Here is a 23,526-nt window from a genome sequence, read left to right on the forward strand (position 1 = left end):
CCAATGTTTTTCAGTTACTGAATACTTTCACCCCTTTCCCCAGCGTGCCTCTCTTCTCACTCACAACCCTCACACCCCTTCCCCGCACCCTTCAACAAAGGTGAGGGCCCACGGCCAACTGCAGACTCTAAGGTCCACGGCGGCCAGCTCCAGTCCAGGGCAGTTGCCTAGATGTAAATTTGACGTCGAGAAATCTAATCTCCCAAGTCTGATCTCCGCCTATTGTGCCTCTAGGGGGAAGCAAAACAGGTGAGGGCGGCTGGAGGAAACCAGTTCCGGCACAGTCCGAAAGGGCGAAGCGAGGTTGCGAGGCTAGGGAAGGAGACGACAACGCGATAAATAAAAGGAGGCGCTCCCTAAACACTGCCTCTCTCCCTGGGATCACCTTGCCTTGACCTAGTTGAGCCGAGCAGGAAGGAACCCAAGAGGGCGAAGGAGAGGCTTGGGCGAGCGATGGGCGGGGCCGCGAGCGGGAGCTTTCTCGTGCTCGCTTGTGATTCGCCGACGGATTCGGGCCGGAAGCTGCCAGAAGGCACTGGCGGCGGCGGCGGCGACAGCGGCGGCGCACGTGGTGACGTGCGAGGGGGTGCGGCGCGAGCGGGCGGCGGCGGCGGCAGTGTCTCCGGGACGCGCGTGGAGGTCGGGAGCTCCGAGCTGCTCGGCACAGTTTCCCCGCCTGCTGCTTCGGCGCGGCAGGGCTAGCGAGCGAGCGAGTCCCCGCGAACCCTCGGTGGCCCGGCCCCCTCCTCGCAGCCTCCGCGGACTGACCACTCGTCTTCCCGCTCGACCGCTCCCCCCTCCTCGGCCTCGAGGCGCTTTCTGTTGGGCCGATTCCCGCCCGCTTCCTCCTGCTCCCCATCGAAGCTCCAGACATGAGTTTTTCCATCTCTTCAGAGATGAACCAGGTAATACGCGCAGGACCTAGACGGTGGAGGAGGAAGAGGGCGCCCGGAATCCCAGCAGAGGGATGGCGCGGGCGGCTGGGGAGACCGTGCGAGGCGCGGAGCAGCGTCCTGGTCCCGGGGAAGGACGCTCCTGGCGCTGCCATGGTTGCCGGGTCGCGTTGGCGGCCGAGGCGGGTGCTGGCCGCCTCAGAGAGAGCTGGGGCGGAGGAAGTAGGGCGGCAGTTTTTGCCCGTGGGATCCTCGGGGGCCTGGGTCAGGGCGCCACGGGGCAGGGATGACTGACGGAAGGAGGACGCGGGAATCTCCTTTCCCGCTGTCAGGAACCGACTCCTAGTGTCTGGGTCTAACCGAGGTCTGGACTCTCCTCCCTGGGACCTCCCAGGACCCGGCGCGTGTGGGCGGGGAGCCGGCCCCAGGCTGCATCGGTGCTTCGGGCCTGGGGTGGGGTGGCACCGCGTCCCGGATCGCCGTGGGCCGCGGGGTCCTTTGTTCCCGCTCCACGTTGCCCGCTTTTCTTGCCAAGCGCAGGGAGAAGGGGGCGGGAGGAGGGAGGGAGCAGCTGCCCTGACGTGTCGGCGCTGAATGACTGCGTGGCCGGCCAATCCCAGCTGGGGGTGTGCGGGCGCTGGGCGCCTTGCCTTCCAGCCTTGGGAGTGGGCGCCCTCCCGGCCGCGCGGGGAGGAAGTCCTGGGGCTACGGGGCTCTTCGGTCACTCTGGGGCGGTCGCCACTTTCCTTTTTACAAAAGAAATCGGCGGAGAGGTTTGCTCTTTTTCCATTCTTAAACGCATCTTGCAAAACGGTGTTTGGTTATAAGTTCTTTATGGTAGCAGAGTATCAGGCAATATCAGATTGAGAGTTGAAGGTAAGAAGATTTGGACCACAAATATTTTAGAAATAATTTGTTGCTCAATACATAGTAGACAGAGCTATTGTTTGAAACAGCTGACGTTTCAAAACTTATAACAACTAGAAATATGCCTCAAGAGCGCAGTTTTGTTTCCTAATGTCTGTTACCAGTGATGGAGGATTAGAATACCCTGGTATCAAACTGTTCTTTGAGGACTTTATGTGGTGATCTTCGGTCTAGTAATAAGTAACAACTTTGGAAGCCTAGTACTACTCTTTAACAGTTGAACAAGTACAGCATGGACTAAACTACCAGAATCCATATTTTCGTTTAATAATTCTAGCACTGGCAGTTGATTTAAGGATAACAAAATACTGAGGAATAGTTTTAGGTATAATCGTGCTGAAACTTCCATCTTAAAGATGCTGAGGAGAGCAGTTGTATATCTGGACATGAGGCAAACACTATTTAAAATTGGATTAACAATAGTATCATTTAATGCTAGCTGGCAGGCTACTTATCAAATGTCTATAATTTGGTAGTTGGTGGTAAAACCGGACTAGAACCACTGACCTAAAAGAGATCTAGAATGGTTTTCCTTTGAATTTTTCTAATACATGAAATCTCTATAGTTAGTTAATAGATACTAATTATATCTTGATTTATCTTAGTCTGACCCCCCCCCCAAAAAAACCCAGAGGATCCCAGGTTTTGGTTTTAGTTTTAAATTGGTATCTTTTGGGCTACTTACTTTGGAGTGGGGGCTTTTTCTTGGTTGAGGTATATTTTAGATGGCAATTGAATGTAGTTTTGCAAATGTGGTTTTTTTATGTAAAATGTTTTCTCATTAGGGAAATGTCTTAATCACTGATACTAAGATAAAGTACTCCTGAAAATCATTTCATTGACTTTTCAGCAATATGATTTTATAGTCAAAAATCTCAATGAAGGAATTCTAAAAGGTCAGAGATCCTCCTATCTTCAGAGAGTGTAAATGGAAGAATTATGAACAAGGGCGTGATCTCTGGGTTTTTGTTAGAAGTACAGAAAATACATGCTTATCTTCACTTGTAAACTTGAATTACCACCTTGTGATTTCTAAACCTATCAGTATTTTCCTATCAGATCAGTATTCTATTTTTTTTTTTGTCAGATCAGTATTCTAACACTTCTGGTATCAACCTGAATACACCCAGCAGGTACCTCAGCATTATAATGTCCCAAAGCAAATTCCTCATTTCCTTCTTTGAGCATGCGGCAAACTCAAAATAACTGTTAAGCTTTTTGGAATTCTAATTTTGATACTGATTTTGATAATGATGCCACACATATATCCAAGCTAAAATATAGGATAAGCAAGGGTATATAATATCTTAATGTTCCTGCTTCCATATTTTATCTATTCCTCCAGACCATCCCCCACAGTTCTGCTAGAGTGTTCTTGCTAATAATCGTTTTCTGCTCTCCAGCATTGTTTAAACCTTAACATTGATCTTTCTTACTTCCTCTCCCACTATTTACCATATGCATCCTGCAGACTATAATCCATTGAAACAAATAGCTGCAGTTTCTGGAATATGTATGCTGTCATACCCCTTTCCTCTTTTGAACTGTTTTCACTGCTTGATTTATCTGTCTTTCTGGTTGGTCTGTGAAGTATTCAGGGCTGGGGAATGGAGTTAACTCCGTTGGTATTATGAGCATCCCATTCCAAATTGTGCCTGCCATATGTTTGGTGCCATAAATGGGGACATAAGAATTTCAGAACAATGAGGATGGAGGAAGTGAATGAGTTTGGTGAGTTTTCAGATGGTAGTTTGAAAGGTGACATTGGGAATGTATAACTTCTGGTTTTACAAAGATTGACTTACTTTGTATAATTATAAAACCTGTCCTTTAAAAATAGAATTCATTGCTATTTTGTGAGTTGGCCGCCCTCAAAAGATTGCCTTGAAACTTAAATAATATTTGTCATTTGCCTTGAGGTTTTAAGGATGCTTTGAAAGTTTGATGATAACATTTTATCTTGCACTTACTGAAGGCCCGAGAAGAATTTGGAGGGGAGGCCATATTGTGCCTACCTTTTTTTACAACTCTTGGATAAGACCTGTTGAACTGTATTTCAGTTAAGCTAATCTTTTGGGGGCCTGTGGTAACATAACGTGTGAACTTCTGGGTGTTAGTAAAGCAGTTTAATTACTCATTTATGAGTCTTCTGTCTCCATTTTCTTGCACTGGCCATACTAAGGAACTGAAGTGTATTTACCAGAATATATTGTATTTGACCCCAGTTTTAATTTTTAAAGTGGATTAGTCAAATGTATATTTTAAATAGCAAAGAAATTTTTTTTTTAGATTTTAATTCCTGTGTAGTTAACATACAGCGTTATATTAGTTTCAGGTGTACAATATCGTGATTTGACAGTTCCATATATTACTCAGTGCTCATTAAGACAAGTGTACATTTAATCCCCTTCACCCAGTTCACTCGTTTCTCTACCCACCTCCCCTCTAGTAACCATCTCTTTGTTCTCTATAGTTAAGAGTCTGTTTTTTGGTTTGTCTATTTTTTCTTTTGTTCATTTGTTTCTTAAATTTCACATATGAGTGAAATGTGGTATTGGTCTTCCTCTGGTATATTCTGCTTAGCATTATACTCTCTAGATCCATCCATCTTGTTGCAAATGGCAGGATTTCATTCTTTTTTATGGCTGAGTAATATCCTGTGTGTGTGTGTGTGTGTGTGTGTGTGTGTGTGTGTGTGTGTGTGTGTATGCACCACATCTTCTTTATCCATTCATCTATGGGTGGATACTTGGGCTGCTTCCATAGTTTGACTCTTGTAAATAATGCTGCAATAAACATAGGGGTGCATATATCCCTTTGGATTAGTGTTTTTGTATTCTTTAAATACCAAAGAAAATTTTAAGTTTTATACTTTTGTATAACTCTAGGGTGTTGGGGCTTTTGGTTTGGCTTTTCAAGGAAAAAAAATTCTGCCCACATTTTTGTTCCACCAGTTACTGAGTTTTGAGTTTCACAGACCAAACTAAGATCTACAAATTTTTAGAATCATTTGAAACTCAATTTGCGCAATGCTTGCTTGAGTGAAAGTGACTGTGAACTTTCAAAGACATGGTTATGCAGGCAGGAGTTGATATAACCCCCTCCAACTTGGTGGTGTTGGGGGGGTGCTTTGAGAGTAGGGACCTACAGAATATGAGGACAGTAATTGAGTGAAGTAAGTTTGTTGCATTAACTTAAACATCAAGTGGACTTGGGCTAGCTCTTAAAATCAGGTAGGGTTGTACTGATCATTGAAGAGATGAGGTTCATATTAAGACCTTGATGTACTAGAAAGTCTTCAAGTTCTAAATGTAGAAGAACTCATTTTATTGCAAAACTAATAATATTGTACAAATTTGTATACCTAGAGTTGCTCCAAGTGATTTTAACCACCTCCCCCCCAAAAAAAATTTAAGGTAGAACTTCCAATTTATCAAATATAAATGTCATTTTTATTTTTGGTTAGATCAAGACTAGTTTACAGAGAAACACTGAATAATGATTAAAATTGGTACAGGTTTTCAAAAAGCACATTTTAATTATATCAGTCTAATTTGCATGGAGGGATTCTCCCTCCCCCCTCACCCTTTTAAGAACAGCTTATGAAACCGAAGTGAGGAGTTACCAACTACGTCTGTGGATTGGCAACCCAAGTATATATCATATATACAAAGATTTTCTTAATTTGAGCTGGGTCTTGGCTGAAAATGTCTGAAGGTTTTCTTACGATGGTGTGTTCTCTCTGTGTACAAAGAATTGTGTGGTATTTGGAAATCATTTGTTAGAACTTAATTTTTTTATTTAAGATTTATTTATTTATTTGACAGAGAGAGACACGGCAAGAGAGGGAACACAAGCAGAGGGAATGGGAGAGGGAGAAGCAGGCCCGCCCCCGAGCAGGGAGCCGGATTGGGGCTGTATCCCAGGACCCTGGGATCAGGACCTGAACGGAAGGCAGACACCAGACAACTGAGTCACCCAGGCGCCCCAGAACTGATTTCTTAAAGGCTGAACTAACTGGTCTAGATGCAACTCTAGAGCAGAGGAAATCAGTATTACATAATAGTATGATACAGTTTTGTTGCAGGGGTAAGCATTGACCACAGCCCCAACCTGAGTCACATTTATTCAGGAGGTCCTTGAAATAGAATAGAACTTAAGTTATAGAGAAACCAGTTAGGGCATGTGGGATCCAGCTCCATTACAGATTGTGCTTGTGTTGAACTTAACAGTTTGTTCAGTTGGAGCTGGACCAGCCTTCAGTAGGTTCTGGGTAAAGTGATTATTCATTCACCTGAACATAACTGTTAGAATTCTGGGTTTGATTGATGTATAAGGTAAATCCTGGTAATTTTAAGATGTCCATTTTTTAAAGTATGTACATCTTTCAAATTATTTATTTAGTTCTTGTTTCCTGAATTATAATGACAGTGGTGTCGTAGTTCAGGTGATTAAAAAATAAGTACCATCTGAATTTGACACTTGGAGTTGATGACACGTGAAAATGAAGGAGGAAATGGAGGTAGGACTGAATATGATTACTTTAAGATATGGTCTGAACTAGAATTATTCCATTGGTAGTTTATTACAGTATATAAGTAAAAGGACCATACAAAGAACGGGCATCACTATTTTCCCTTTTTGTTTATTTAGTTCACTTCTTAGTACTCATCTTTATATTTAAGTTTCTACACTAGTTGTTTTGGTAGTGGGGAGATGGGATGGATACAAAGATGAACAAGACAGAGGCTCTGCCTTCCAGGGCCTTGAATCAAACAAGATGAGGTCCACAGAAGCCCAGCTCAGCAGACCAGCTGGAAGATTACACATGGCTTTCAGAGAGTGTTCAGTATGTGGAAGATAGGGAGAAACTTCTCTCAACTGAGGGGATTTGGCAGGGGCTCTATGGAGGTAAGATTTCATCTGGCAGAGGTTGCATTAAGGGTATTCCAAGAAGAGAGAACTTGAACAAAGGTACAGAGGCTAGGAAGAGCAGACCACATTTTGGGGAACAGTGTGTCGGGTTTGACTATAACATTGTATACATGTCTGGGAATAATGCCCAAAGGTTGTTTGCTGGCTGGTGAAAACGGACAGATCATATGTTTGTTTGTTAGTTGTAACCTAATAGTAAAGAATATTAGAGTTAACCAATATTTGTATTTGTTCTCTAATCTTGTGCTTGTATATCTCACTTAAATGATACACGTTATTAGCTCCTGTCTTCCAGGGAAAGTGTTTTTTTGTTTGTTTGTTTTAATCACCTGAATAGTTGTAGGTTAAATGAAAAATGTTTATGTATAATTGCATTTGTGTTATTTTCTGTACTTGTGTCATTGACAATAAGATAAAACTTTGTTTGATCTAATCTACTTAGATCAATGACAGTCTTTGATCAGTCTGAGTATCTAAAATTTGTCATTATTACAGATTATGACGCATGATTATCACAGAAGAAATTCGTGTCTATAGCTTTTAAGGACTTGATTACATCATTTCAAGCCTGATAGTTTTGGAATCACCATTAGAGCTTAAGACACCTCTGCCTTCACTTCAACCACCTGTCTTCATACCTTGAGGAAGTGCTGAGTTTTAACACTCCTTTGTCCTTGGATTATTTAAGACGTCCTAGAAATCCATTTCTCACCAGTTCAGTAGGTAAGTGAATATTCAGTGCCCAGTGCAACATTAAGACACATTGTTCTTCTGAAGACTGTGTCCAGTCTACTAACAGCCTTTCATAATTTTCTTAAAGGGGAAGTCAGTAATCATTTGTAGAAAAAAAAAACATTTTTCTACTTTTTCTTTCTATAAACTATTTTGAATTTAAATAAATCAGCTCAAACTGAAATCTGTTACTGCTTTTTAATGATAGATTTTGTATAGCCATTAGTCAATTGTTCACAAGTAAAGGTGAAATGGAGCTTTTTTTTAAAGAACATTAAGTTTCTAGCATGTATATATATATATATATATATGGTATATCTAATATATACCATATTAGTCTTTAAGGTATAATTATAAAAATCCTCATTCACAAGTAAAATACCACCGCTTTCTTTCTGCCCTTTAGCCAAATTTATAAGGAAAAATGATTCCCAATGGATATTTAATGTTTGAAGACGAAAATTTTATTGAGTCTTCTGTTGCCAAATTAAATGCCCTGAGGAAAAGCGGCCAGTTCTGTGATGTTCGACTTCAGGTATTTAAAACTTAATTGGAAACCTACAGAATTGATATTTTGTTACTAAAAGCAGTAAGTTCTTAGATTTGCTCATTTTCTTTTTCATGGTAGGCATTTCATGAAATAACTTTAAAAAACAATGATTTACTTATAAATATTAAAGAATCTGGTGTGGTAATTAGCTGTATATAGTCCACAGTACTTCTAATTTTAATTCCTCATAATTTCAGGTCTGTGGCCATGAGATGTTAGCACACAGAGCAGTCCTGGCTTGCTGCAGTCCCTATTTATTTGAAATCTTTAATAGTGATAGTGATCCTCATGGAATTTCTCATGTTAAATTTGATGATCTCAATCCAGAAGCTGTTGAAGTCTTACTGAATTATGCCTACACTGCTCAGTAAGTACTTTATAAATTGTATAATTAGGGGATGTCATCAGGAAATTCCAAGTCTCTCTAAATTTATTTCAATTAAGTATCTGTGTTTTAAGGCCTCTGATGAAGTGATAAAGAACTTTTTTTTTAATAGGTTGAAAGCCGATAAAGAATTGGTAAAAGATGTTTATTCTGCGGCAAAAAAGCTGAAGATGGACCGAGTAAAGCAGGTAGAGTACCAGAAGTTAACATATATCAGCAGGACTATTACTAGCAAGTCTGTTTTTACATGGTTAGAATGCATAATTTGTCATAAGCCACTTTTTAGTTTCAAGAACTTGAAAATGGCCCCTTCTTCCCCTAGAGAACTGAATGTTATTTTAACCATTTATTAACCATTTAGCTATAGTTACATAGAAAGGTCATATTTCACTCAGATAATTTGAGCTAAACCCATGCTGTTCCAGTAGTCTTCTCGGCAAGGTAGCTGTATCAGTCACGACAGCGGGATGTAAAATAAAATACTCCTATTTTTCTCAGGAGTTAATCATATAACTTATATTCTCAGTTCATTTGTTCTTCATTCTGGAGTTCCTCTTTAAAAGGACTCCTAGGGAGCCTGGGTGGCTCAGTTGGTTAAGCAACTGCCTTCGGCTCAGGTCATGATCCTGGAGTCCCGGGATCGAGTCCCACATCGGGCTCCCTGCTCGGCGGGGAGTCTGCTTCTCCCTCTGACCCTCCCCCCTCTCATGTGCTCTCTCTCTCTCATTCTGTCTCAAATAAATAAAATCTTTAAAAAAAAAAAATAAATAAAAAAAAAAATAAATAAAAGGACTCCTAGAATTTAACGCCATTGAGAGCTGCTTAATAATTCATAGGATAAAAGGCATTTAATTTTCGGGGCACCTGGGTGGCTCAGTTGGTTAAGCGTCTGCCTTCGGCTCAGGTCATGATCCCAGGGTCCTGGGATCGAGCCCCGCATCGGGCTCCTTGCCCAGTGGGGAGCCTGCTTCTCCCTCTCCCTCTGCCACTCCCCACTGCTTGTGCGCTCACATGCTCGCTCTCTAATAAATAAAATCTTTAAAACAACATTTAATTCTAATTTGGGCGTCAGTAAACTGTAAGCCAGCTGCCTGTTATAAAGTTTTATCAGAACACAGCTTTCATTTACATATGGTCTCTGGCTGCTTTCCACCTGTAGTGATGGAGTGGAGTAGTTGTGACAAAGTGTGGTCCAAAAGCCTAAAATACTATTTCGCCTTAAGAGGAAGTTTCTTGGCCCCTCCTATAATGTCCCGTCTTTGCGTCCTTCAGTGATTTGTAGCACATATTCCTCAAGTTTGTACTGCAGGTTTTCCCTAATGTCATTGCTCTTTTTCCAAAATTATTTCCTACCTGTCTTGTCTTTCGCTCCAACCAAACTAAATCGTTCACAACATCTCTCTTCCCTGCTTCCTCTGTTCTGCATTCAGCATCATCTCTGTGTAGATCCCAGTTCAGATACTGCCTTCACGTTGAAGTCTTACCTAATTATTATGGTTGGAAATACTTATTTGAACATTTCATATGCATTATCACAGCATTTCAGTTTGTTGCATCTTTCCTTAAACAACTTAGACATTTGAATGGCATCCTTCGATGTTTATTATTTGTATACATATGTTCTTCCCAATGTTAAAGTTGTTTGATTAAGGCAGTGATTTTTGATTCATCTTTATATCTTCACATAATGCTTACGCATTGAGTATTAAATATTCGTTAAATAAAATATATGTAAGTGTTGGTGCTTGTGTATTTCTTTTCCAAGGTTTGTGGTGATTATTTACTATCTAGAATGGATGTTACCAGCTGCATCTCTTACCGAAATTTTGCAAGTTGTATGGGAGACTCCCGTTTGTTGAATAAGGTTGATGCTTATATTCAGGAGCATTTGTTACAAATTTCAGAAGAGGAAGAGTTTCTTAAACTTCCACGGCTAAAGGTAAGGAGTAAAAATCTATTGAGAGATATATACTACTTAGTTCCAGGCACGGAATCGCTGTCCATGTTTCAAGCATGTAAGTAATGGTTGGGAAAAAGACAGTACATCGAAATGATACTGTTATTTTTAGCAGTGTAACAGTTTTCTGCCTACCCGTTTGTGTATTTTTTGGCTACTGATTTTCTTATAAATTAGAGTAAATATATGGAATGTGATTTGGGCATCTGTGACCGTTGTATTATGAAATTGAGCATTAAGCTGAGGATTAGAGGCTCAACACTGATCTGTGTGTCACTGTTTTTTCCTAACTCTAGTTGGAGGTAATGCTTGAAGATAATGTTTGCTTGCCCAGCAATGGCAAATTGTATACAAAGGTAATCAACTGGGTGCAGCGTAGCATCTGGGAGAATGGAGACAGTCTGGAAGAGCTGATGGAAGAGGTTAGTTTTAAAGTAAATGGGATTCAACAATTCTTAACATTTATTTTGCTATAACATGAAGGATTCCCTCTCACTTTTATTTTATAACCATGACCCTAAAGAATTTAAATTTTGCTATAGGTACCCCTAAGCTGAGAAACAGGGGGGGTGTCCAGGTGAGCTGAATGAACCGTTCAGTTTGGTCTTCTGCTTTTCTTTTTTTATTTCTTCGCTTATTATGTGCTGTTAACTTCCTTTAAAGTAGCATGTAATTTGCTTTAGAAATGGGAGGTGGTACTGAAATTTTCTGTAGATTCTAAATTTTTCTTCACAGGTTTTTGCTTTAAATTTGAAAGTAGGTAAAAGCTTCTAATGGTTGTTCCTCCCCATTGATTTATCTCCCCATAGGTTTATTAACAAAACTAGGATACCCAAGACTGAAGAAACAAGAAGAAACCTCAAGTGTATTGACACGTAAAGAAGCAGCAGTCCTGCCCCAGTTCTCCTAAGAAAAATCCGCTGTGGGCAGAGAGCGATGATGATTTAATGGTGTTTACTCCTTTACAGGATTCTCTCTTTAAAGCTTTGTGTTTTTCAATGGTGTTGTTCATACATAATAGTCACTCACTTACCTTGGGCTACTTTTTAAAAATACACAAGAAAAACTGGATGGAGAAATGGTGGGAATTAAAACATATGCAGATGGAGCGGTAGAGTGACGCTGCATCTGTCATTCCACTTGAGCCTTTCACACTCACTGAAGGCTTACCAGATCTTTTAGGCCTTGAAACATACTGTTATCATGTTCTAGGAAGGCCAACAAGTGAACCCTAAGTTTTATATCGTTTCCCACATTGAAAATCAGGTGCATTAACCATGTGTTTGCATCTGCTAAGGGAGGTATCTCTACAGCTTGTTTGCGTTTTGCATTTGCTTTTTATCTGTTTTTCTTGACATTACCTACAGGACAGAAATATGTTAATGCAAATCAGACCACTTCAAAGGTGTAAGCCATACTCCACATTTTATTGTAAATATGTATATTCTTTACCTATATATATTGTACTAGTGCTTTTTTTTCTTAATGCTATATAATAGAAGCTATGAGAAAATGAAGATTTCTTTCAAGCCAATCAAGCCAAGGACTCTTCCGGCCAGTATTAGAAGATTCTGTATTTGATTTTTGTTTTTTAAATTTTTACAACCATGACCTGTATTTTCTTTACTTCGGGATCCTGCCAGAGCAAGATGTCAAGAAGTTCAAGAAGCACACTGGAGGTTACCTTGAGGCGTTTGTGTGATCTGCATACTAGTGGAGTAGCCATGGAGACGGTAGCCACATGGGTGTTCTGTTGCTGTTTTGCAGGTTCAAACCTTGTACTACTCAGCTGATCACAAGCTGCTTGATGGGAACCTACTAGATGGACAGGCTGAGGTGTTTGGCAGTGATGATGACCACATTCAGTTTGTGCAGGTACACATTGCACATCTGAGGTAACCTCAGGTTAAAATGTGATTAGAGCATTTTATAGCATACTGAAATTTTCCTTTAATAAAGGAAAGTGGAAGAATTTCATTGGTATAACTGAACAGAAACATTTTGGGGACAAAACAAGCCTATCTTAACAGTTACTGCTGTTTTTGCCACATAAAAAGAAGTGAATTCAACACATTTTAGATTTTTTTTTCTCAATTAAATAGGATTTACAGGTAGTAAGAAAGGACACTAAGATGAAGCAAAGTAGAAACTGATTTTTTTTGGGTTAGATTACAAAAAAATAGTTTGCAACAGGAAGAGTGTTAGACTCTGTTTTTTATTATTTTTTTAATCTCAGGTATAAACTTTTTTAGGCTAGGGACAAATAATTTAGAGAAAAGTATACAAATCATAAGTGTCAAATAGTGAACCCACTAATTTAAACACTACTTGAGTCAAGAAGAGATTTCTACCATCCTGGAAGCCTTCCTTTGCCCCTTCCCAGTCACCTCCCTACACAGTCCCCCAGGGGAAACCATTATTCTAACTTCTGAAACAATAGACTAGTTTGCCTGTGTTTGAAGTGGACATAAATGGTCATATAGTATGCATTCTTTTTGTTTGGCATTCAGCTGAACGTTGTATTTGTGAGGGATAAATTATAGAGTAGGCTGAGTTAACCGAGTTTTAAGGGATGGTTTTCTTTAATAGAAAGTAAATGATAAACCTGATTGGTGAAATTCTCAGGTATTCTGTGGCAGTAGTGGCCAAATATCTTTACTTTCACAAAAAGTGTCAGGGTTTGAGTTAGTTGAGAACTTTGTTCATAGTTGTACATTTTGAACATTTAGAATATTTTTCCTCAAACTCTAAAGATGTTAACATTATTTTTTATTTTTTTTATTTTTTTTAAGATTTTATTTATTTGACAGAGAGAGACAGCGATAGAGGAAACACAAGCAGGGGGAGTGGGAGAGGGAGAAGCAGGCTTCCCGCCAAGCAGGGAGCTCGACGCGGGGCTCGATCCCAGGATCCTGGGATCGTGACCTGAGCGGAAGGCAGACGCTTAACGCCCCAGGCACCCCAGTGTTAACATTTTTTTTTAAAAGTTACTCTTTAAACAAGTAACAATACCTGTGCAAGGATGATAGGCTTAGAATGGCAGGTCACAAGATTGGGAAAATAGGGAAATGCCACCTGATAGGGGCTTACACTTGATCCTACAGGTAATGAGGAACTTCCAAAGATTTTTAGACCAGGGAGGAGAGTGCTATGAAGAGAGATATTTCACAAATTCAGTAATAGTGTAAAACTGGGGCAATAGTCCAACAATAGGGGGATTGGTTAAATTAACTGTATTTCTGTACAGCAAAAATCCACACATTAGTCATATTTAAGACAAGTGTTTATCAGATGGGCAGTCTCTAGGTCATGGGACTTCGACTGATCTGTGGTTTGTTTCCTTTTGTTTTTCTTATTCTAGTAAATGATTGCATTAAACCCTTCAATTTTTATGACCCAAGTACAGAAGGTAGATTAAAGTTTGAGACCAATTTACACAAAAAATGACGAGGACTTGATCCAAGGGCATGAGGAAGAGTGGATTCTAGACATTTATAGTTTCAAAGGTTGAGTGAGTTCTTAGTAATCATTTAGAATAAGAAAGTTAAGGAAAAGGAATTTGAGAAAATGGGATTCTGACATATGTGACTCATTAGAAGGTGGTTCCCTGGATAAAAATCATGAAGTAAAACAGGATGAGGGGACACATCAGGCTTGAGGAATAGGAAAAGAGTTTGAGAAGAAGCCATTAGAAAGGAAGGAAGAAATTAGAATCAAAATATGTTAAAAAGCTAGCTAACATCGGTAAAGTTTGAAGGAGGACAATAAATTGTTAATTGTGTCAAATCATTCTTCAGGAGGTCATGTAAAAGAAGGTTAGAGATAACCAGCTCTTCTGCATTAGTTTTGGGAGGCCACTTCGTAACCTTTAGTGGGTGTAAGTTCCAAAGAGTATTAAGGTCAAGAATCCCTTAGTGTGAGAAGTAATAGTGGTTGAAAAAGAAACAGCCACCAGAGATTACCCCCTGGCAAGCCAGAGGCAAAGAAAGTGGAGCCAGTGGGTAGCTGGGTGGGAGGAGTTGATACAGGAAAGTCTGAAGATAAAGGAGAGGAAAGGATGGTGTTTGAAAATGTTCCAGAAGGAGTATAAAGGAGTTAACCAGCACTTCTGTATGACTTGTTAAAAAAAAAAACCCAAATAGTTTTCGTTGTTACCATGCTTTTCTCTTTCACGTGGATTTTTCTTTTTCTCAATTATAGTCCATATGTTAGAACAGTTTTCTCACTGTGATAAAAGCTCTTAATGTAAGCATCATCAACTTGTGATACTTTGGATCCCTTCTTCCCACAGGTTGGGATGGCGTTTTATGTAACTTGTAATTTCTAGTAGCAGAGGACGCAAGTCTGTCATAGTATAAAAAGAGAGGTTTTATACTCAGAACTTCTAATCTTTCTTTTAGTTGTATTGCATTAGGCAATGCATATCTTCTCTGAGTATTGTTACCTATAAAATGGATAAAAGGGCAGTACTGCCCTTACTGGATTAAAAGAGATGATGTAAATGAAGTGCCTAATAATACCTAGGTATATGATAAATGTCTAAGTAGAATTTATGGTGACCATTGACATGGTGCATTCTCTGCCTCTTCTCAAAATAGGCTCCATATGCTGGAACCACGCTTGTTGAACGGCCCAGACCAAACTTTTCACAGCTTCAAGTAGCTACCAAAATCTTCTCCTCTGAGAGTTGTTACGTGGATTTTTGTTTCCACAAGAAACAAATTTCTACTATAAATCTTACCCACCCATGTGTCTCTGGCCCTGGGGACTGAAATAAGTGGATAAGCAGACTTGGTCAGGTACTCAGCGTGGCACCTGTTCATTTGGTAGTTCCTCTTAGGGTGTCTTTGCCTCCTCTAATTCCATATGATCATAGCCTTTAAAAGTGTCAAGGGCTAAAGTAATTGGAAGAAAACCATCAAAGGGAACTCATACACCAGAACATAGTGCAATTCTCTTAACAGTCATTTGGAAAATTTGTAGCTTTGCCCATTTCTCCTTTTAGTGGTCCTGTGTATTCTACTTTTGTGAATGTTTGGTTCTTTTAGTGTTACTGTTCCATTTCTGGTTACTATTTTTTGTGTTTTGATGTAGTTTGATTTGTCTAGAAAAGCACTCTATAATACCTATAAGGTGGTCCTGAAGAAATATACCTTTCAGTGTTTCTTGTAACTGCCACTTTTGTCCTGAAAAATACTTCTCAGAGGGACTGGATTGGATAAATGTCTGCTCACTTTTTGCTGGCATTGTATGAAGGGTATCAGAGTACATATGATTTAATTACATTTGACCATTCCTTGGAGACAGTGGGTTAAATGTATTATTTCAGATAATTCACCCTTTTAAATTAATAAGCTCTTTTGGAAGATGATTCTATACTTAGTATAAAGAGTATGTGAGCTTATGTAGATTTGGGGGGGTTCCTTTTCCCCCCTGATCTACAACATGTTTTTTTAATTGTTTAAATGGAGCTTTTCCTGACCAGGCTACTTATGTAGGTATAGTGGTTTCTTTACAAGTGGAGATGGAAGCATGCCAGTAATTTGTGTCAATTGGAAAGTTGGTTTGTTTTAAATTTAGGTATGCTATAAACGTCATCATACATAGGTGAAACATACCGTTTTTTCAGTGTTGTGGAATAGCTCAGGAACAAAGGTACACCAGGTATGGTCTTTGGCTAGGTTTCTGTAGCTGCCTTTTGATTTTGCAGAAAAAGCCACCACGTGAGAATGGCCATAAGCCGATGATAAGTAGCAGTTCCACTGGATGTCTCTCTTCTCCAAATGCTACAGTACAAAGCCCTAAGCATGAGTGGAAAATCATTGCTTCGGAAAAGACTTCAAGTAAGTGCATTACATTTGTCAGATTGTCTTTTATTTTTAAAGAAGGAGTGTTGAGTGGAACCATTTAATAACTTGGAAAGTGACAGTTTGTGGAGAAAAAACTGAGAAACAACTAAATTGGAAAAGAGTAGCAGATCATTCCACTCTGGAATCTGGAGTCCAGTTCAGTATCACGCAGCAACCAAAGTAATAATAATTGCATCTTAAACATAGAACTTTTGTGCTTACAGATAACACTTACTTGTGCCTGGCTGTGCTGGATGGTGTATTCTGTGTAATTTTCCTTCATGGGCGAAACAGCCCACAGAGCTCACCAACAAGTACTCCAAAACTAATTAAAAGTTTAAGCTTTGAGATGCAACCAGATGAGCTCATAGAAAAGCCCATGTCGCCCATGCAGTATGCACGATCTGGTCTGGGGACAGCAGAGATGAACGGCAAGCTCATAGCAGCAGGTGAGAACAGAAGGATGAGTGTTTTCTTACTGGAAACTTTCAACTGGCTGAGCCTCTTAAATGGACGTCTGTGCTTGCTAGTGACATGTGAACTTTGGAAGACAGGGTTCAATGTGCCTTCTTCCTTGGCATTCTACTTTACCACATTCTAAAAAGACTAAGAAATAAAAAGTAAATACTATTGTGTTTCTTAACCTTTAAGTAAATGTCTGTTTCTAATTCTTAAACTATAACGTTAGCTGAATTATTCTGTCCTTATTTTCAAGCCAAGACTAAGCAATTTACTCATACTGATAATGTTGTTTGGCTACTATAAGCAGTTAGTTAAAACATCAACTAATGGGGCCTTACTAAGTTTATGGATAAAAATTCCTTTTCTCATGCAGACTACTTAAATCATTCTGGACCAGAAACCCTGGTCCAGTTTAATAATCTTAAATGTAAATCTTGATGGTTCTTTTACCAGGTGGCTATAACAGAGAGGAGTGTCTTCGAACAGTTGAATGCTATGATCCACATACAGATCACTGGTCCTTTCTTGCTCCCATGAGAACACCAAGGGCTCGATTTCAAATGGCTGTACTCATGGTAAGTGCATTATGTTGCAGGAAGAAGCAATCCATATTTAACTGTTTCTCATACTTCAGAATGGCAGAAATTCTAATCTCTCACTTTTGATATAGGGCCAACTCTATGTGGTAGGTGGATCAAATGGCCACTCAGATGACCTGAGTTGTGGAGAGATGTATGATCCAAGCATAGATGACTGGACTCCTGTTCCAGAATTGAGAACTAACCGTTGTAATGCAGGTAAAATTACTTTTCTTCTGGGATAATCAGTATTTAAGTATGACAATTAAATTATCAATATATAATCTTATTTTATACTCACATAGGAGTATGCGCTCTGAATGGGAAATTATACATCGTTGGTGGCTCTGATCCATATGGTCAAAAAGGACTGAAAAATTGTGATGTATTTGATCCTGTAACAAAGTCGTGGACAAGCTGTGCTCCTCTTAACATTCGTGAGTTTTTTTGTGTCATGTTTTTTGTTTTGGGTGTGTGTGTGTGTGTGTGTGTGTGTGTGTGTGTGTGTGTGTTAACTTCTGAATCAACAGTATATTTGGTATACAACTTAGAGTTTTGGGAGATAAAATAATTTGGTTCGACATGATTTTATAGGTAGACACCAGGCTGCAGTCTGTGAGCTTGGTGGTTATTTGTACATAATTGGAGGCGCAGAGTCTTGGAATTGCCTGAACACGGTAGAACGTTACAATCCTGAAAATAACACCTGGACTTTAATCGCTCCCATGAATGTGGCTAGACGAGGAGCTGGAGTAGCTGTTCTTGATGGTGAGTGTTGGGATTTGGAAAAGTGAGGAATGGGGAGTGATGAGTTTCTTCTGAAACTCCAAGAGAATGTCAGTGATACTTTATATATACTTGTATAATTAGAATTCAGAAGCAGCCATCTTTTCTGATGCAGTAGGGATTGATGGTTTGTCTTTTAGAAGTCTTTTCTAATAGAGACTCAGTACTTAATATATCAACACTAGTCTTTTGATGAGTTCACTAAATGAAGGTCTAAGTCTTTTCCTTCCATAAACCATATGCAAAATGTATCATCTTGGAGTTTGTTCCTTTAGAGCAAGAATTCAAAGAATTTGATTTGCAAAAAGCAAAAATAAGTGCAGATCATCTAGATCTAGTCTTTTCTAATTATCTACTCCATACCTAATTGGAAGCAATACTTAAGACTATTTTAAAAAGTCTTTCCAAAACATTAAACTTGGTTTTATATAGACACAGTTTTCTTTTCACATCCATTTTACTGATTTACATGTTTAATTATGTAATTATAATAATGAGTGTAGTTAACATTGTCTTGGGAATAAAGCAGAATCTTAGTTAAGCTGTGGCTCAACTGCTGAAAGCACAGATGTGTAGACATTCCAGCAAGTAGCCTACTGGCCTGTAGCCTGCAGCACCCCCCGAGCCTTGTCAGTTCTTCTCTAAATATATAGATGCAGACAGGTTTAAGTGACAGATGAGAAAATAATGAATTTTTTTTTTTTAAAGATTTTATTTATTTGACAGAGAGAGACACAGCGAGAGAGGGAACACAAGCAGAGGGAGTGGGAGAGGGAGAAGCAGGCTTCCCACTGAGCAGGGAGCCTGATGTGGGGCTCGATCCCAGGACCCTGGGACCATGACCTAAGCCGAAGGCAGATGCCTAACAACTGAGCCACCCAGGCGCCCATGAATTTTTTTTTTTTTAAGGTTTTATTTATTTGAGAGAGAGAGAGAGAGAATGAGAGATAGAGAGCACGAGAGGTAAGGTCAGAGGGAGAAGCAGACTCCCCGCCGAGCGGGGAGCCCGATGCGGGACTCGATCCCGGGACTCCAGGATCATGACCTGAGCCGAAGGCAGTCGCTTAACCAACTGAGCCACACAGGCGCCCCCCATGAATTTTTTTTTAATGCTAACCTTTTATCTGTTTGAAAATAACTTATTAACTGCTCTGCAAGTTATAACTTATTAACTGCTCTGCAAGTTATCACTCAACAAGTGATAACTCCTGGTCTGTTTCCAAGAGGTTTTTGTACCAAAATAATTTTATATAGTTGGAAAGCTCAAGAAAACATTCAGTTACCTGAAATCTGCTTTTCTTTAACTTCTTTTGAAGGACTAATACAAAATTTCCAGTGCACAGAACTACTCTGGTTTGCCACTAGTTAGCTGCATTTTTAGGTGAATTGTCCATTTTCTTTGTGCCTCATTTCATCTATAAAATGGCAATAATAGTAGCTACCACAAAGAATTGTGGGAATTACACTTGAGTTAGATGCTACCCCTCTCCTTTCAAATTGCCTGAGTTCCAGGTATGAATGGGTTTTTATCAGTTTTATTCTATATGTATTCATAGCTCCTAGAGAGCGCTTGCCACATTAGTGAGGCATTTAAGAGAGTATTTTCTGATAGAATGAGCAGGCATTTCTACTAAGAACCACTGATTTTACCAGAAAACAGATTAAATAGTTTTTTTCTTATTCTCTCTAGCTTTACCTTGTTTCCTTTCTCTTTTAGGAAAATTGTTTGTAGGTGGGGGCTTCGATGGTTCTCATGCCATCAGTTGTGTGGAGATGTATGACCCAACTAGAAATGAATGGAAGATGATGCGAAACATGACTTCACCAAGGAGCAATGCTGGGATTGCAACTGTAGGGAACACCATTTATGCAGTGGGAGGATTTGATGGCAATGAATTTCTGAATACGGTGGAAGTCTATAACCTTGAGTCAAATGAGTGGAGCCCCTATACAAAGATTTTCCAGTTTTAACAAATTTAAGGCCCTTTCAAACTAACAGGCTTAGTGATGTAATTGTGTTTAGTAGAGGTACACTTGTGAATAAGGAGGGTGGGTGGGTATAGATGTTGCTAACAGCAACACAAAGCTTTTGCATATTGCATATTAAACATGCTGTACATACTTTTTGTGTTTATTGGGAAAGGAATGCAAAGATGAAGGTCTGTTTTGTGTATTTTTAGGACTACTTTGGTTATTTTACTTTTTGGAAGTTGATATTGTAAAAGAATAAACCAAGACTTGATCGGGCATGTCATTTCAAGAAGTCCCCTCTCCTCCACATTTGTTCTTGCCAATTTGCACATTGAATGACTCTTCCCTCAAACATGTATTATGGGGCAAGAGGGGGTAGGGTTTAAGATCTAGGCAGTTGGGTTTTTTAAGGGCCCTTTTTCAATAACTGGAACACTCTATACAAAAGAGACTTATTTAACTAGATAACAATGACTATTTTTGTTTTTATTAAAAGAAAACTGACATGCCTACCAAGATTTAATCTTTTATGATTGCCTTTTTATAACTTTTTATATTCTCAGCACAGTGCTTTACCTATTGAAGATATGGCAGATTCAAATTATGGAGCAGAGTGGCAGTCTTAAAAGGATGCGGAGTGAGGTGTTTTATACGCCCAGAATGCAAACTTCTAAGCTTTTGCCTCAGCTACTTTTTTTTTTTTTTTTTTTTTTTGAGAATGCAGTACCAATGTTTATTTGGAGTTGCTGAACAGTAACATAGCTATGATTTTTATTTGAAACAGTGATTTCAAATATTTTGACTTCCTGAGGGTATATTTTATATAGCAAGACACTTAATATATAACAGTAAAGAACAGTGAAGTACTTTATTTTCTAAATAATTCTTGTCTTTATTTATCATTAACAAATCAGTCCTAAATAGCGCCCTCGATTGTGAAAAAAAAAAAAATTAAACTGTATTGGGTTTATGAATGCAGCCTTTATCAGAACTATGTTTTTGTTCGGTTTTTCTCTTCATATGGATAAATACTGGTTGGGGTGATTTTATCAAATGTGTTGTGCTACACATATAACTTACGGTGCCAAATTAGCACATCCTAATGCTTGCTGCCAATGCAAACATATTAAAGGTACTTGCAGGAAATCCTTGCACCATGGAATTAATATCCAAGTGTTGTTTGTGTACTCATTCATGACTAAAAGCTTTGGGGACAATTTTTTCCCCCAGTAATAATATTTGTGGGAAAATAGTCACGTGACATGTCTGAAATAAGAACTGATGGTAAGATTTTTTTCTCAGAGAAGACAAACACAGGAAGCTAAATGAGCCAACTAGGACAAGGTGACTACCAGTGGCTCACTTGGATCAGGAAGAAAATTGTTCCACTGGTACCTAGACACCTCCTCTCTCATTCCACGAAGAACCATCAAGAAAGCTCACGTGGTGGCTATGTAGTTGCTGACTCTATTTATTGCTGGTTTGGTTATGGACTAAAACTAGGTTGGCAGATTTGAATTTGCCTAATAGGATGACTATTTTTTTTTAATGGATCCGTATATGTCTTATTTAGCCCAAGGAAATAAAATTTTAGTTGGGGATTCAGCAATAAAATATTTGAAATTACTTCTCAATTTCTAAGTAACCTAATTCCCAAGTAGCATTAAGCAAATAATAGGTGTGAATACTCTGGGTCAGAGTTTTCTGTATTATGGATGCCAAACAGGTAGCTTTGATGGTTAAAAGTATGTTTTTTAAGTATGTTTTGAATATAAGCAGCAGCCTCCCATAAAGGGAGAAAAAAAAACAGTGCTCATTGACCAGTTGTTTATATTTATCTCCATCTAAAAGGTACACGTTTTTCTTGAGGGAAGGAGAAAATGTGGCATAGCCTCAACATAATTAAAAATGTTTTTACCACCAGTATGGGTTTGGGGTAGTTTAGAAATAACATTGGTAATAACCACCCTTGTGATCAATTGTAATAATGCATAAAACATACAGATGCCTAAAACAGTAGCAAAACTATAAAATACCTGCTTGAATTAATAATTGGTTATACTCACACATGAATTTTCGTTTATTGTGACATTCAATGTAGGGTTTTGATTTTTGGCTTCTAGTATGTCATACATGCTTTCCCATTCAACATGTTTTAGAATTCCTTATATTTTAGGGGAAAAATCTGGATCTGGGAGTTTGATACAGTCCTAGGATCCTTGCTTATTACTCTAGGTGTGCACCCTATGATTTCTCCAGATCTTTGAATACTTAAAACTGAAGTAGGTAAGAGAAAGAGTCTCTGGAGGATATTTCTGCAACTTCAAAGTTGCCTTTGGAAGAATATGAGATCACAGAAAGTTTTGTCTCTGTTAGTCATTTATTTGTATCCTACTTGGTTCCAAAAAAGGATTTGAAGAGTCTATCATTGAATGACTGGATGAATTAACTGGGTGGGGGGAAAAAAAAAAAGAAAAACAAGGAAACACCAATGTATGTAATATAATGGTGGTTACCAGGGTGTTGGATAAGAGTGGTGGTGTTTAAGGGTACAGACTTGTAATGAGTAATAAATAAACCTGAGATCTAATGTGTGGTATGATGAATATAGATAATAATGTTATGCTATAATTATGTAATGTGATATCACTCCATCGCAGTCATGTTGCAATATATAAATGCATCACAGTAAGCTATACACCTTAAACTTAACAGTGTTACATGCCACATTTATTCATTTTTAAAAAAATCAAGAAATAGTGGAATCATATGTAGGTTAACAAGGAATTCTTTGAAGCACCAGTTTCTTTCATAGTAAAAACCAGAAGGTTCTCAGTTGTAAAACGATGCACTGAGCAACAAGTACGAGCACGAAGGCCAACAGAATATTGAAACTTTGCTATTAATAGCTCCATGCCTTACTGAGGGTTGAATAAGAGCGAGAAGCAAAAAGCTCAGTTACTAAGTGTGTATAGGGTTGATATCTTGTGGAAATTTAAGAACCCATAAAGGGTGTACATCTGAATACATTTGCTCAAAGTGAGCAAAGGGAGTAATTTTAGCCTGGGAAAAAGGCACACACAGTACCAAACCTGGATGAAGGAAAGAGAAATGAGGGAATGACACAAGATGAACTGAAATATACAGCGTTAGGAATAGGAGTTGCTGTATTAAAAGGTTGAAAGGCACCTACCAAATGTAACTAGTCCAGTAATTAGCAAGGCCAGCTATCCATTAAGGCTACTCCCAGATCAAAAGATCTCTAGATCTTAGAATTCTTAAAATTGAAGTAGGTACCTCCTGCATTAAGCAAGTGTTTTGTCTCAAAGGTGGTACCATCTTTAAAGGTCCAGGCTTGAAAGAAAATGCCTGATGATAATTGGTACCCAGAACTCAACTAAAAAAAAAAAAAAGTAAATGGGCAAAAGATTGGAACAAGACCCTTTACCAAAGAAAATTAATAGATTCCAATAAGCACATGAAAAGATGTTCACTATCCTA

The 23,526-nt window shown here is 39.0% G+C and overlaps 1 protein-coding gene across 5 annotated transcripts; it reads left to right on the plus strand.

The window, feature by feature from the left end:
• The first annotated feature begins 792 nt into the window (after window positions 1–792).
• IVNS1ABP (influenza virus NS1A binding protein) lies at window positions 793–22,615 on the plus strand. Of its 5 annotated transcripts, none has more exons than XM_025877498.2 (15): window positions 793–905; window positions 7,251–7,478; window positions 7,894–8,022; window positions 8,235–8,404; window positions 8,535–8,610; window positions 10,188–10,361; window positions 10,676–10,801; window positions 12,147–12,254; window positions 16,090–16,222; window positions 16,453–16,677; window positions 17,144–17,265; window positions 17,361–17,487; window positions 17,574–17,705; window positions 17,863–18,036; window positions 19,772–22,615. In XM_025877498.2, exons 3-15 carry the CDS (start codon window positions 7,912–7,914, stop codon window positions 20,023–20,025), a joined length of 1,932 nt encoding a protein of 643 aa, XP_025733283.1. In that variant the 5' UTR covers window positions 793–905; window positions 7,251–7,478; window positions 7,894–7,911; the 3' UTR covers window positions 20,026–22,615. The 5 variants fall into 5 exon arrangements, with proteins under 5 accessions (XP_025733283.1, XP_073756191.1, XP_073756192.1 ...); XM_073900089.1 differs by lacking the exon at window positions 793–905 and adding an exon at window positions 1,583–1,666; XM_073900088.1 differs by lacking the exon at window positions 793–905 and adding an exon at window positions 1,671–1,769.
• Window positions 22,616–23,526: the final 911 nt, after the last annotated feature.

The sequence above is a fragment of the Callorhinus ursinus genome, unplaced genomic scaffold (genome assembly GCF_003265705.2).
Source record: "Callorhinus ursinus isolate GAN/ISIS: 27379988/994484 unplaced genomic scaffold, GSC_fseal_2.0 scaffold13, whole genome shotgun sequence".
Taxonomy (NCBI): domain Eukaryota; kingdom Metazoa; phylum Chordata; class Mammalia; order Carnivora; family Otariidae; genus Callorhinus; species Callorhinus ursinus.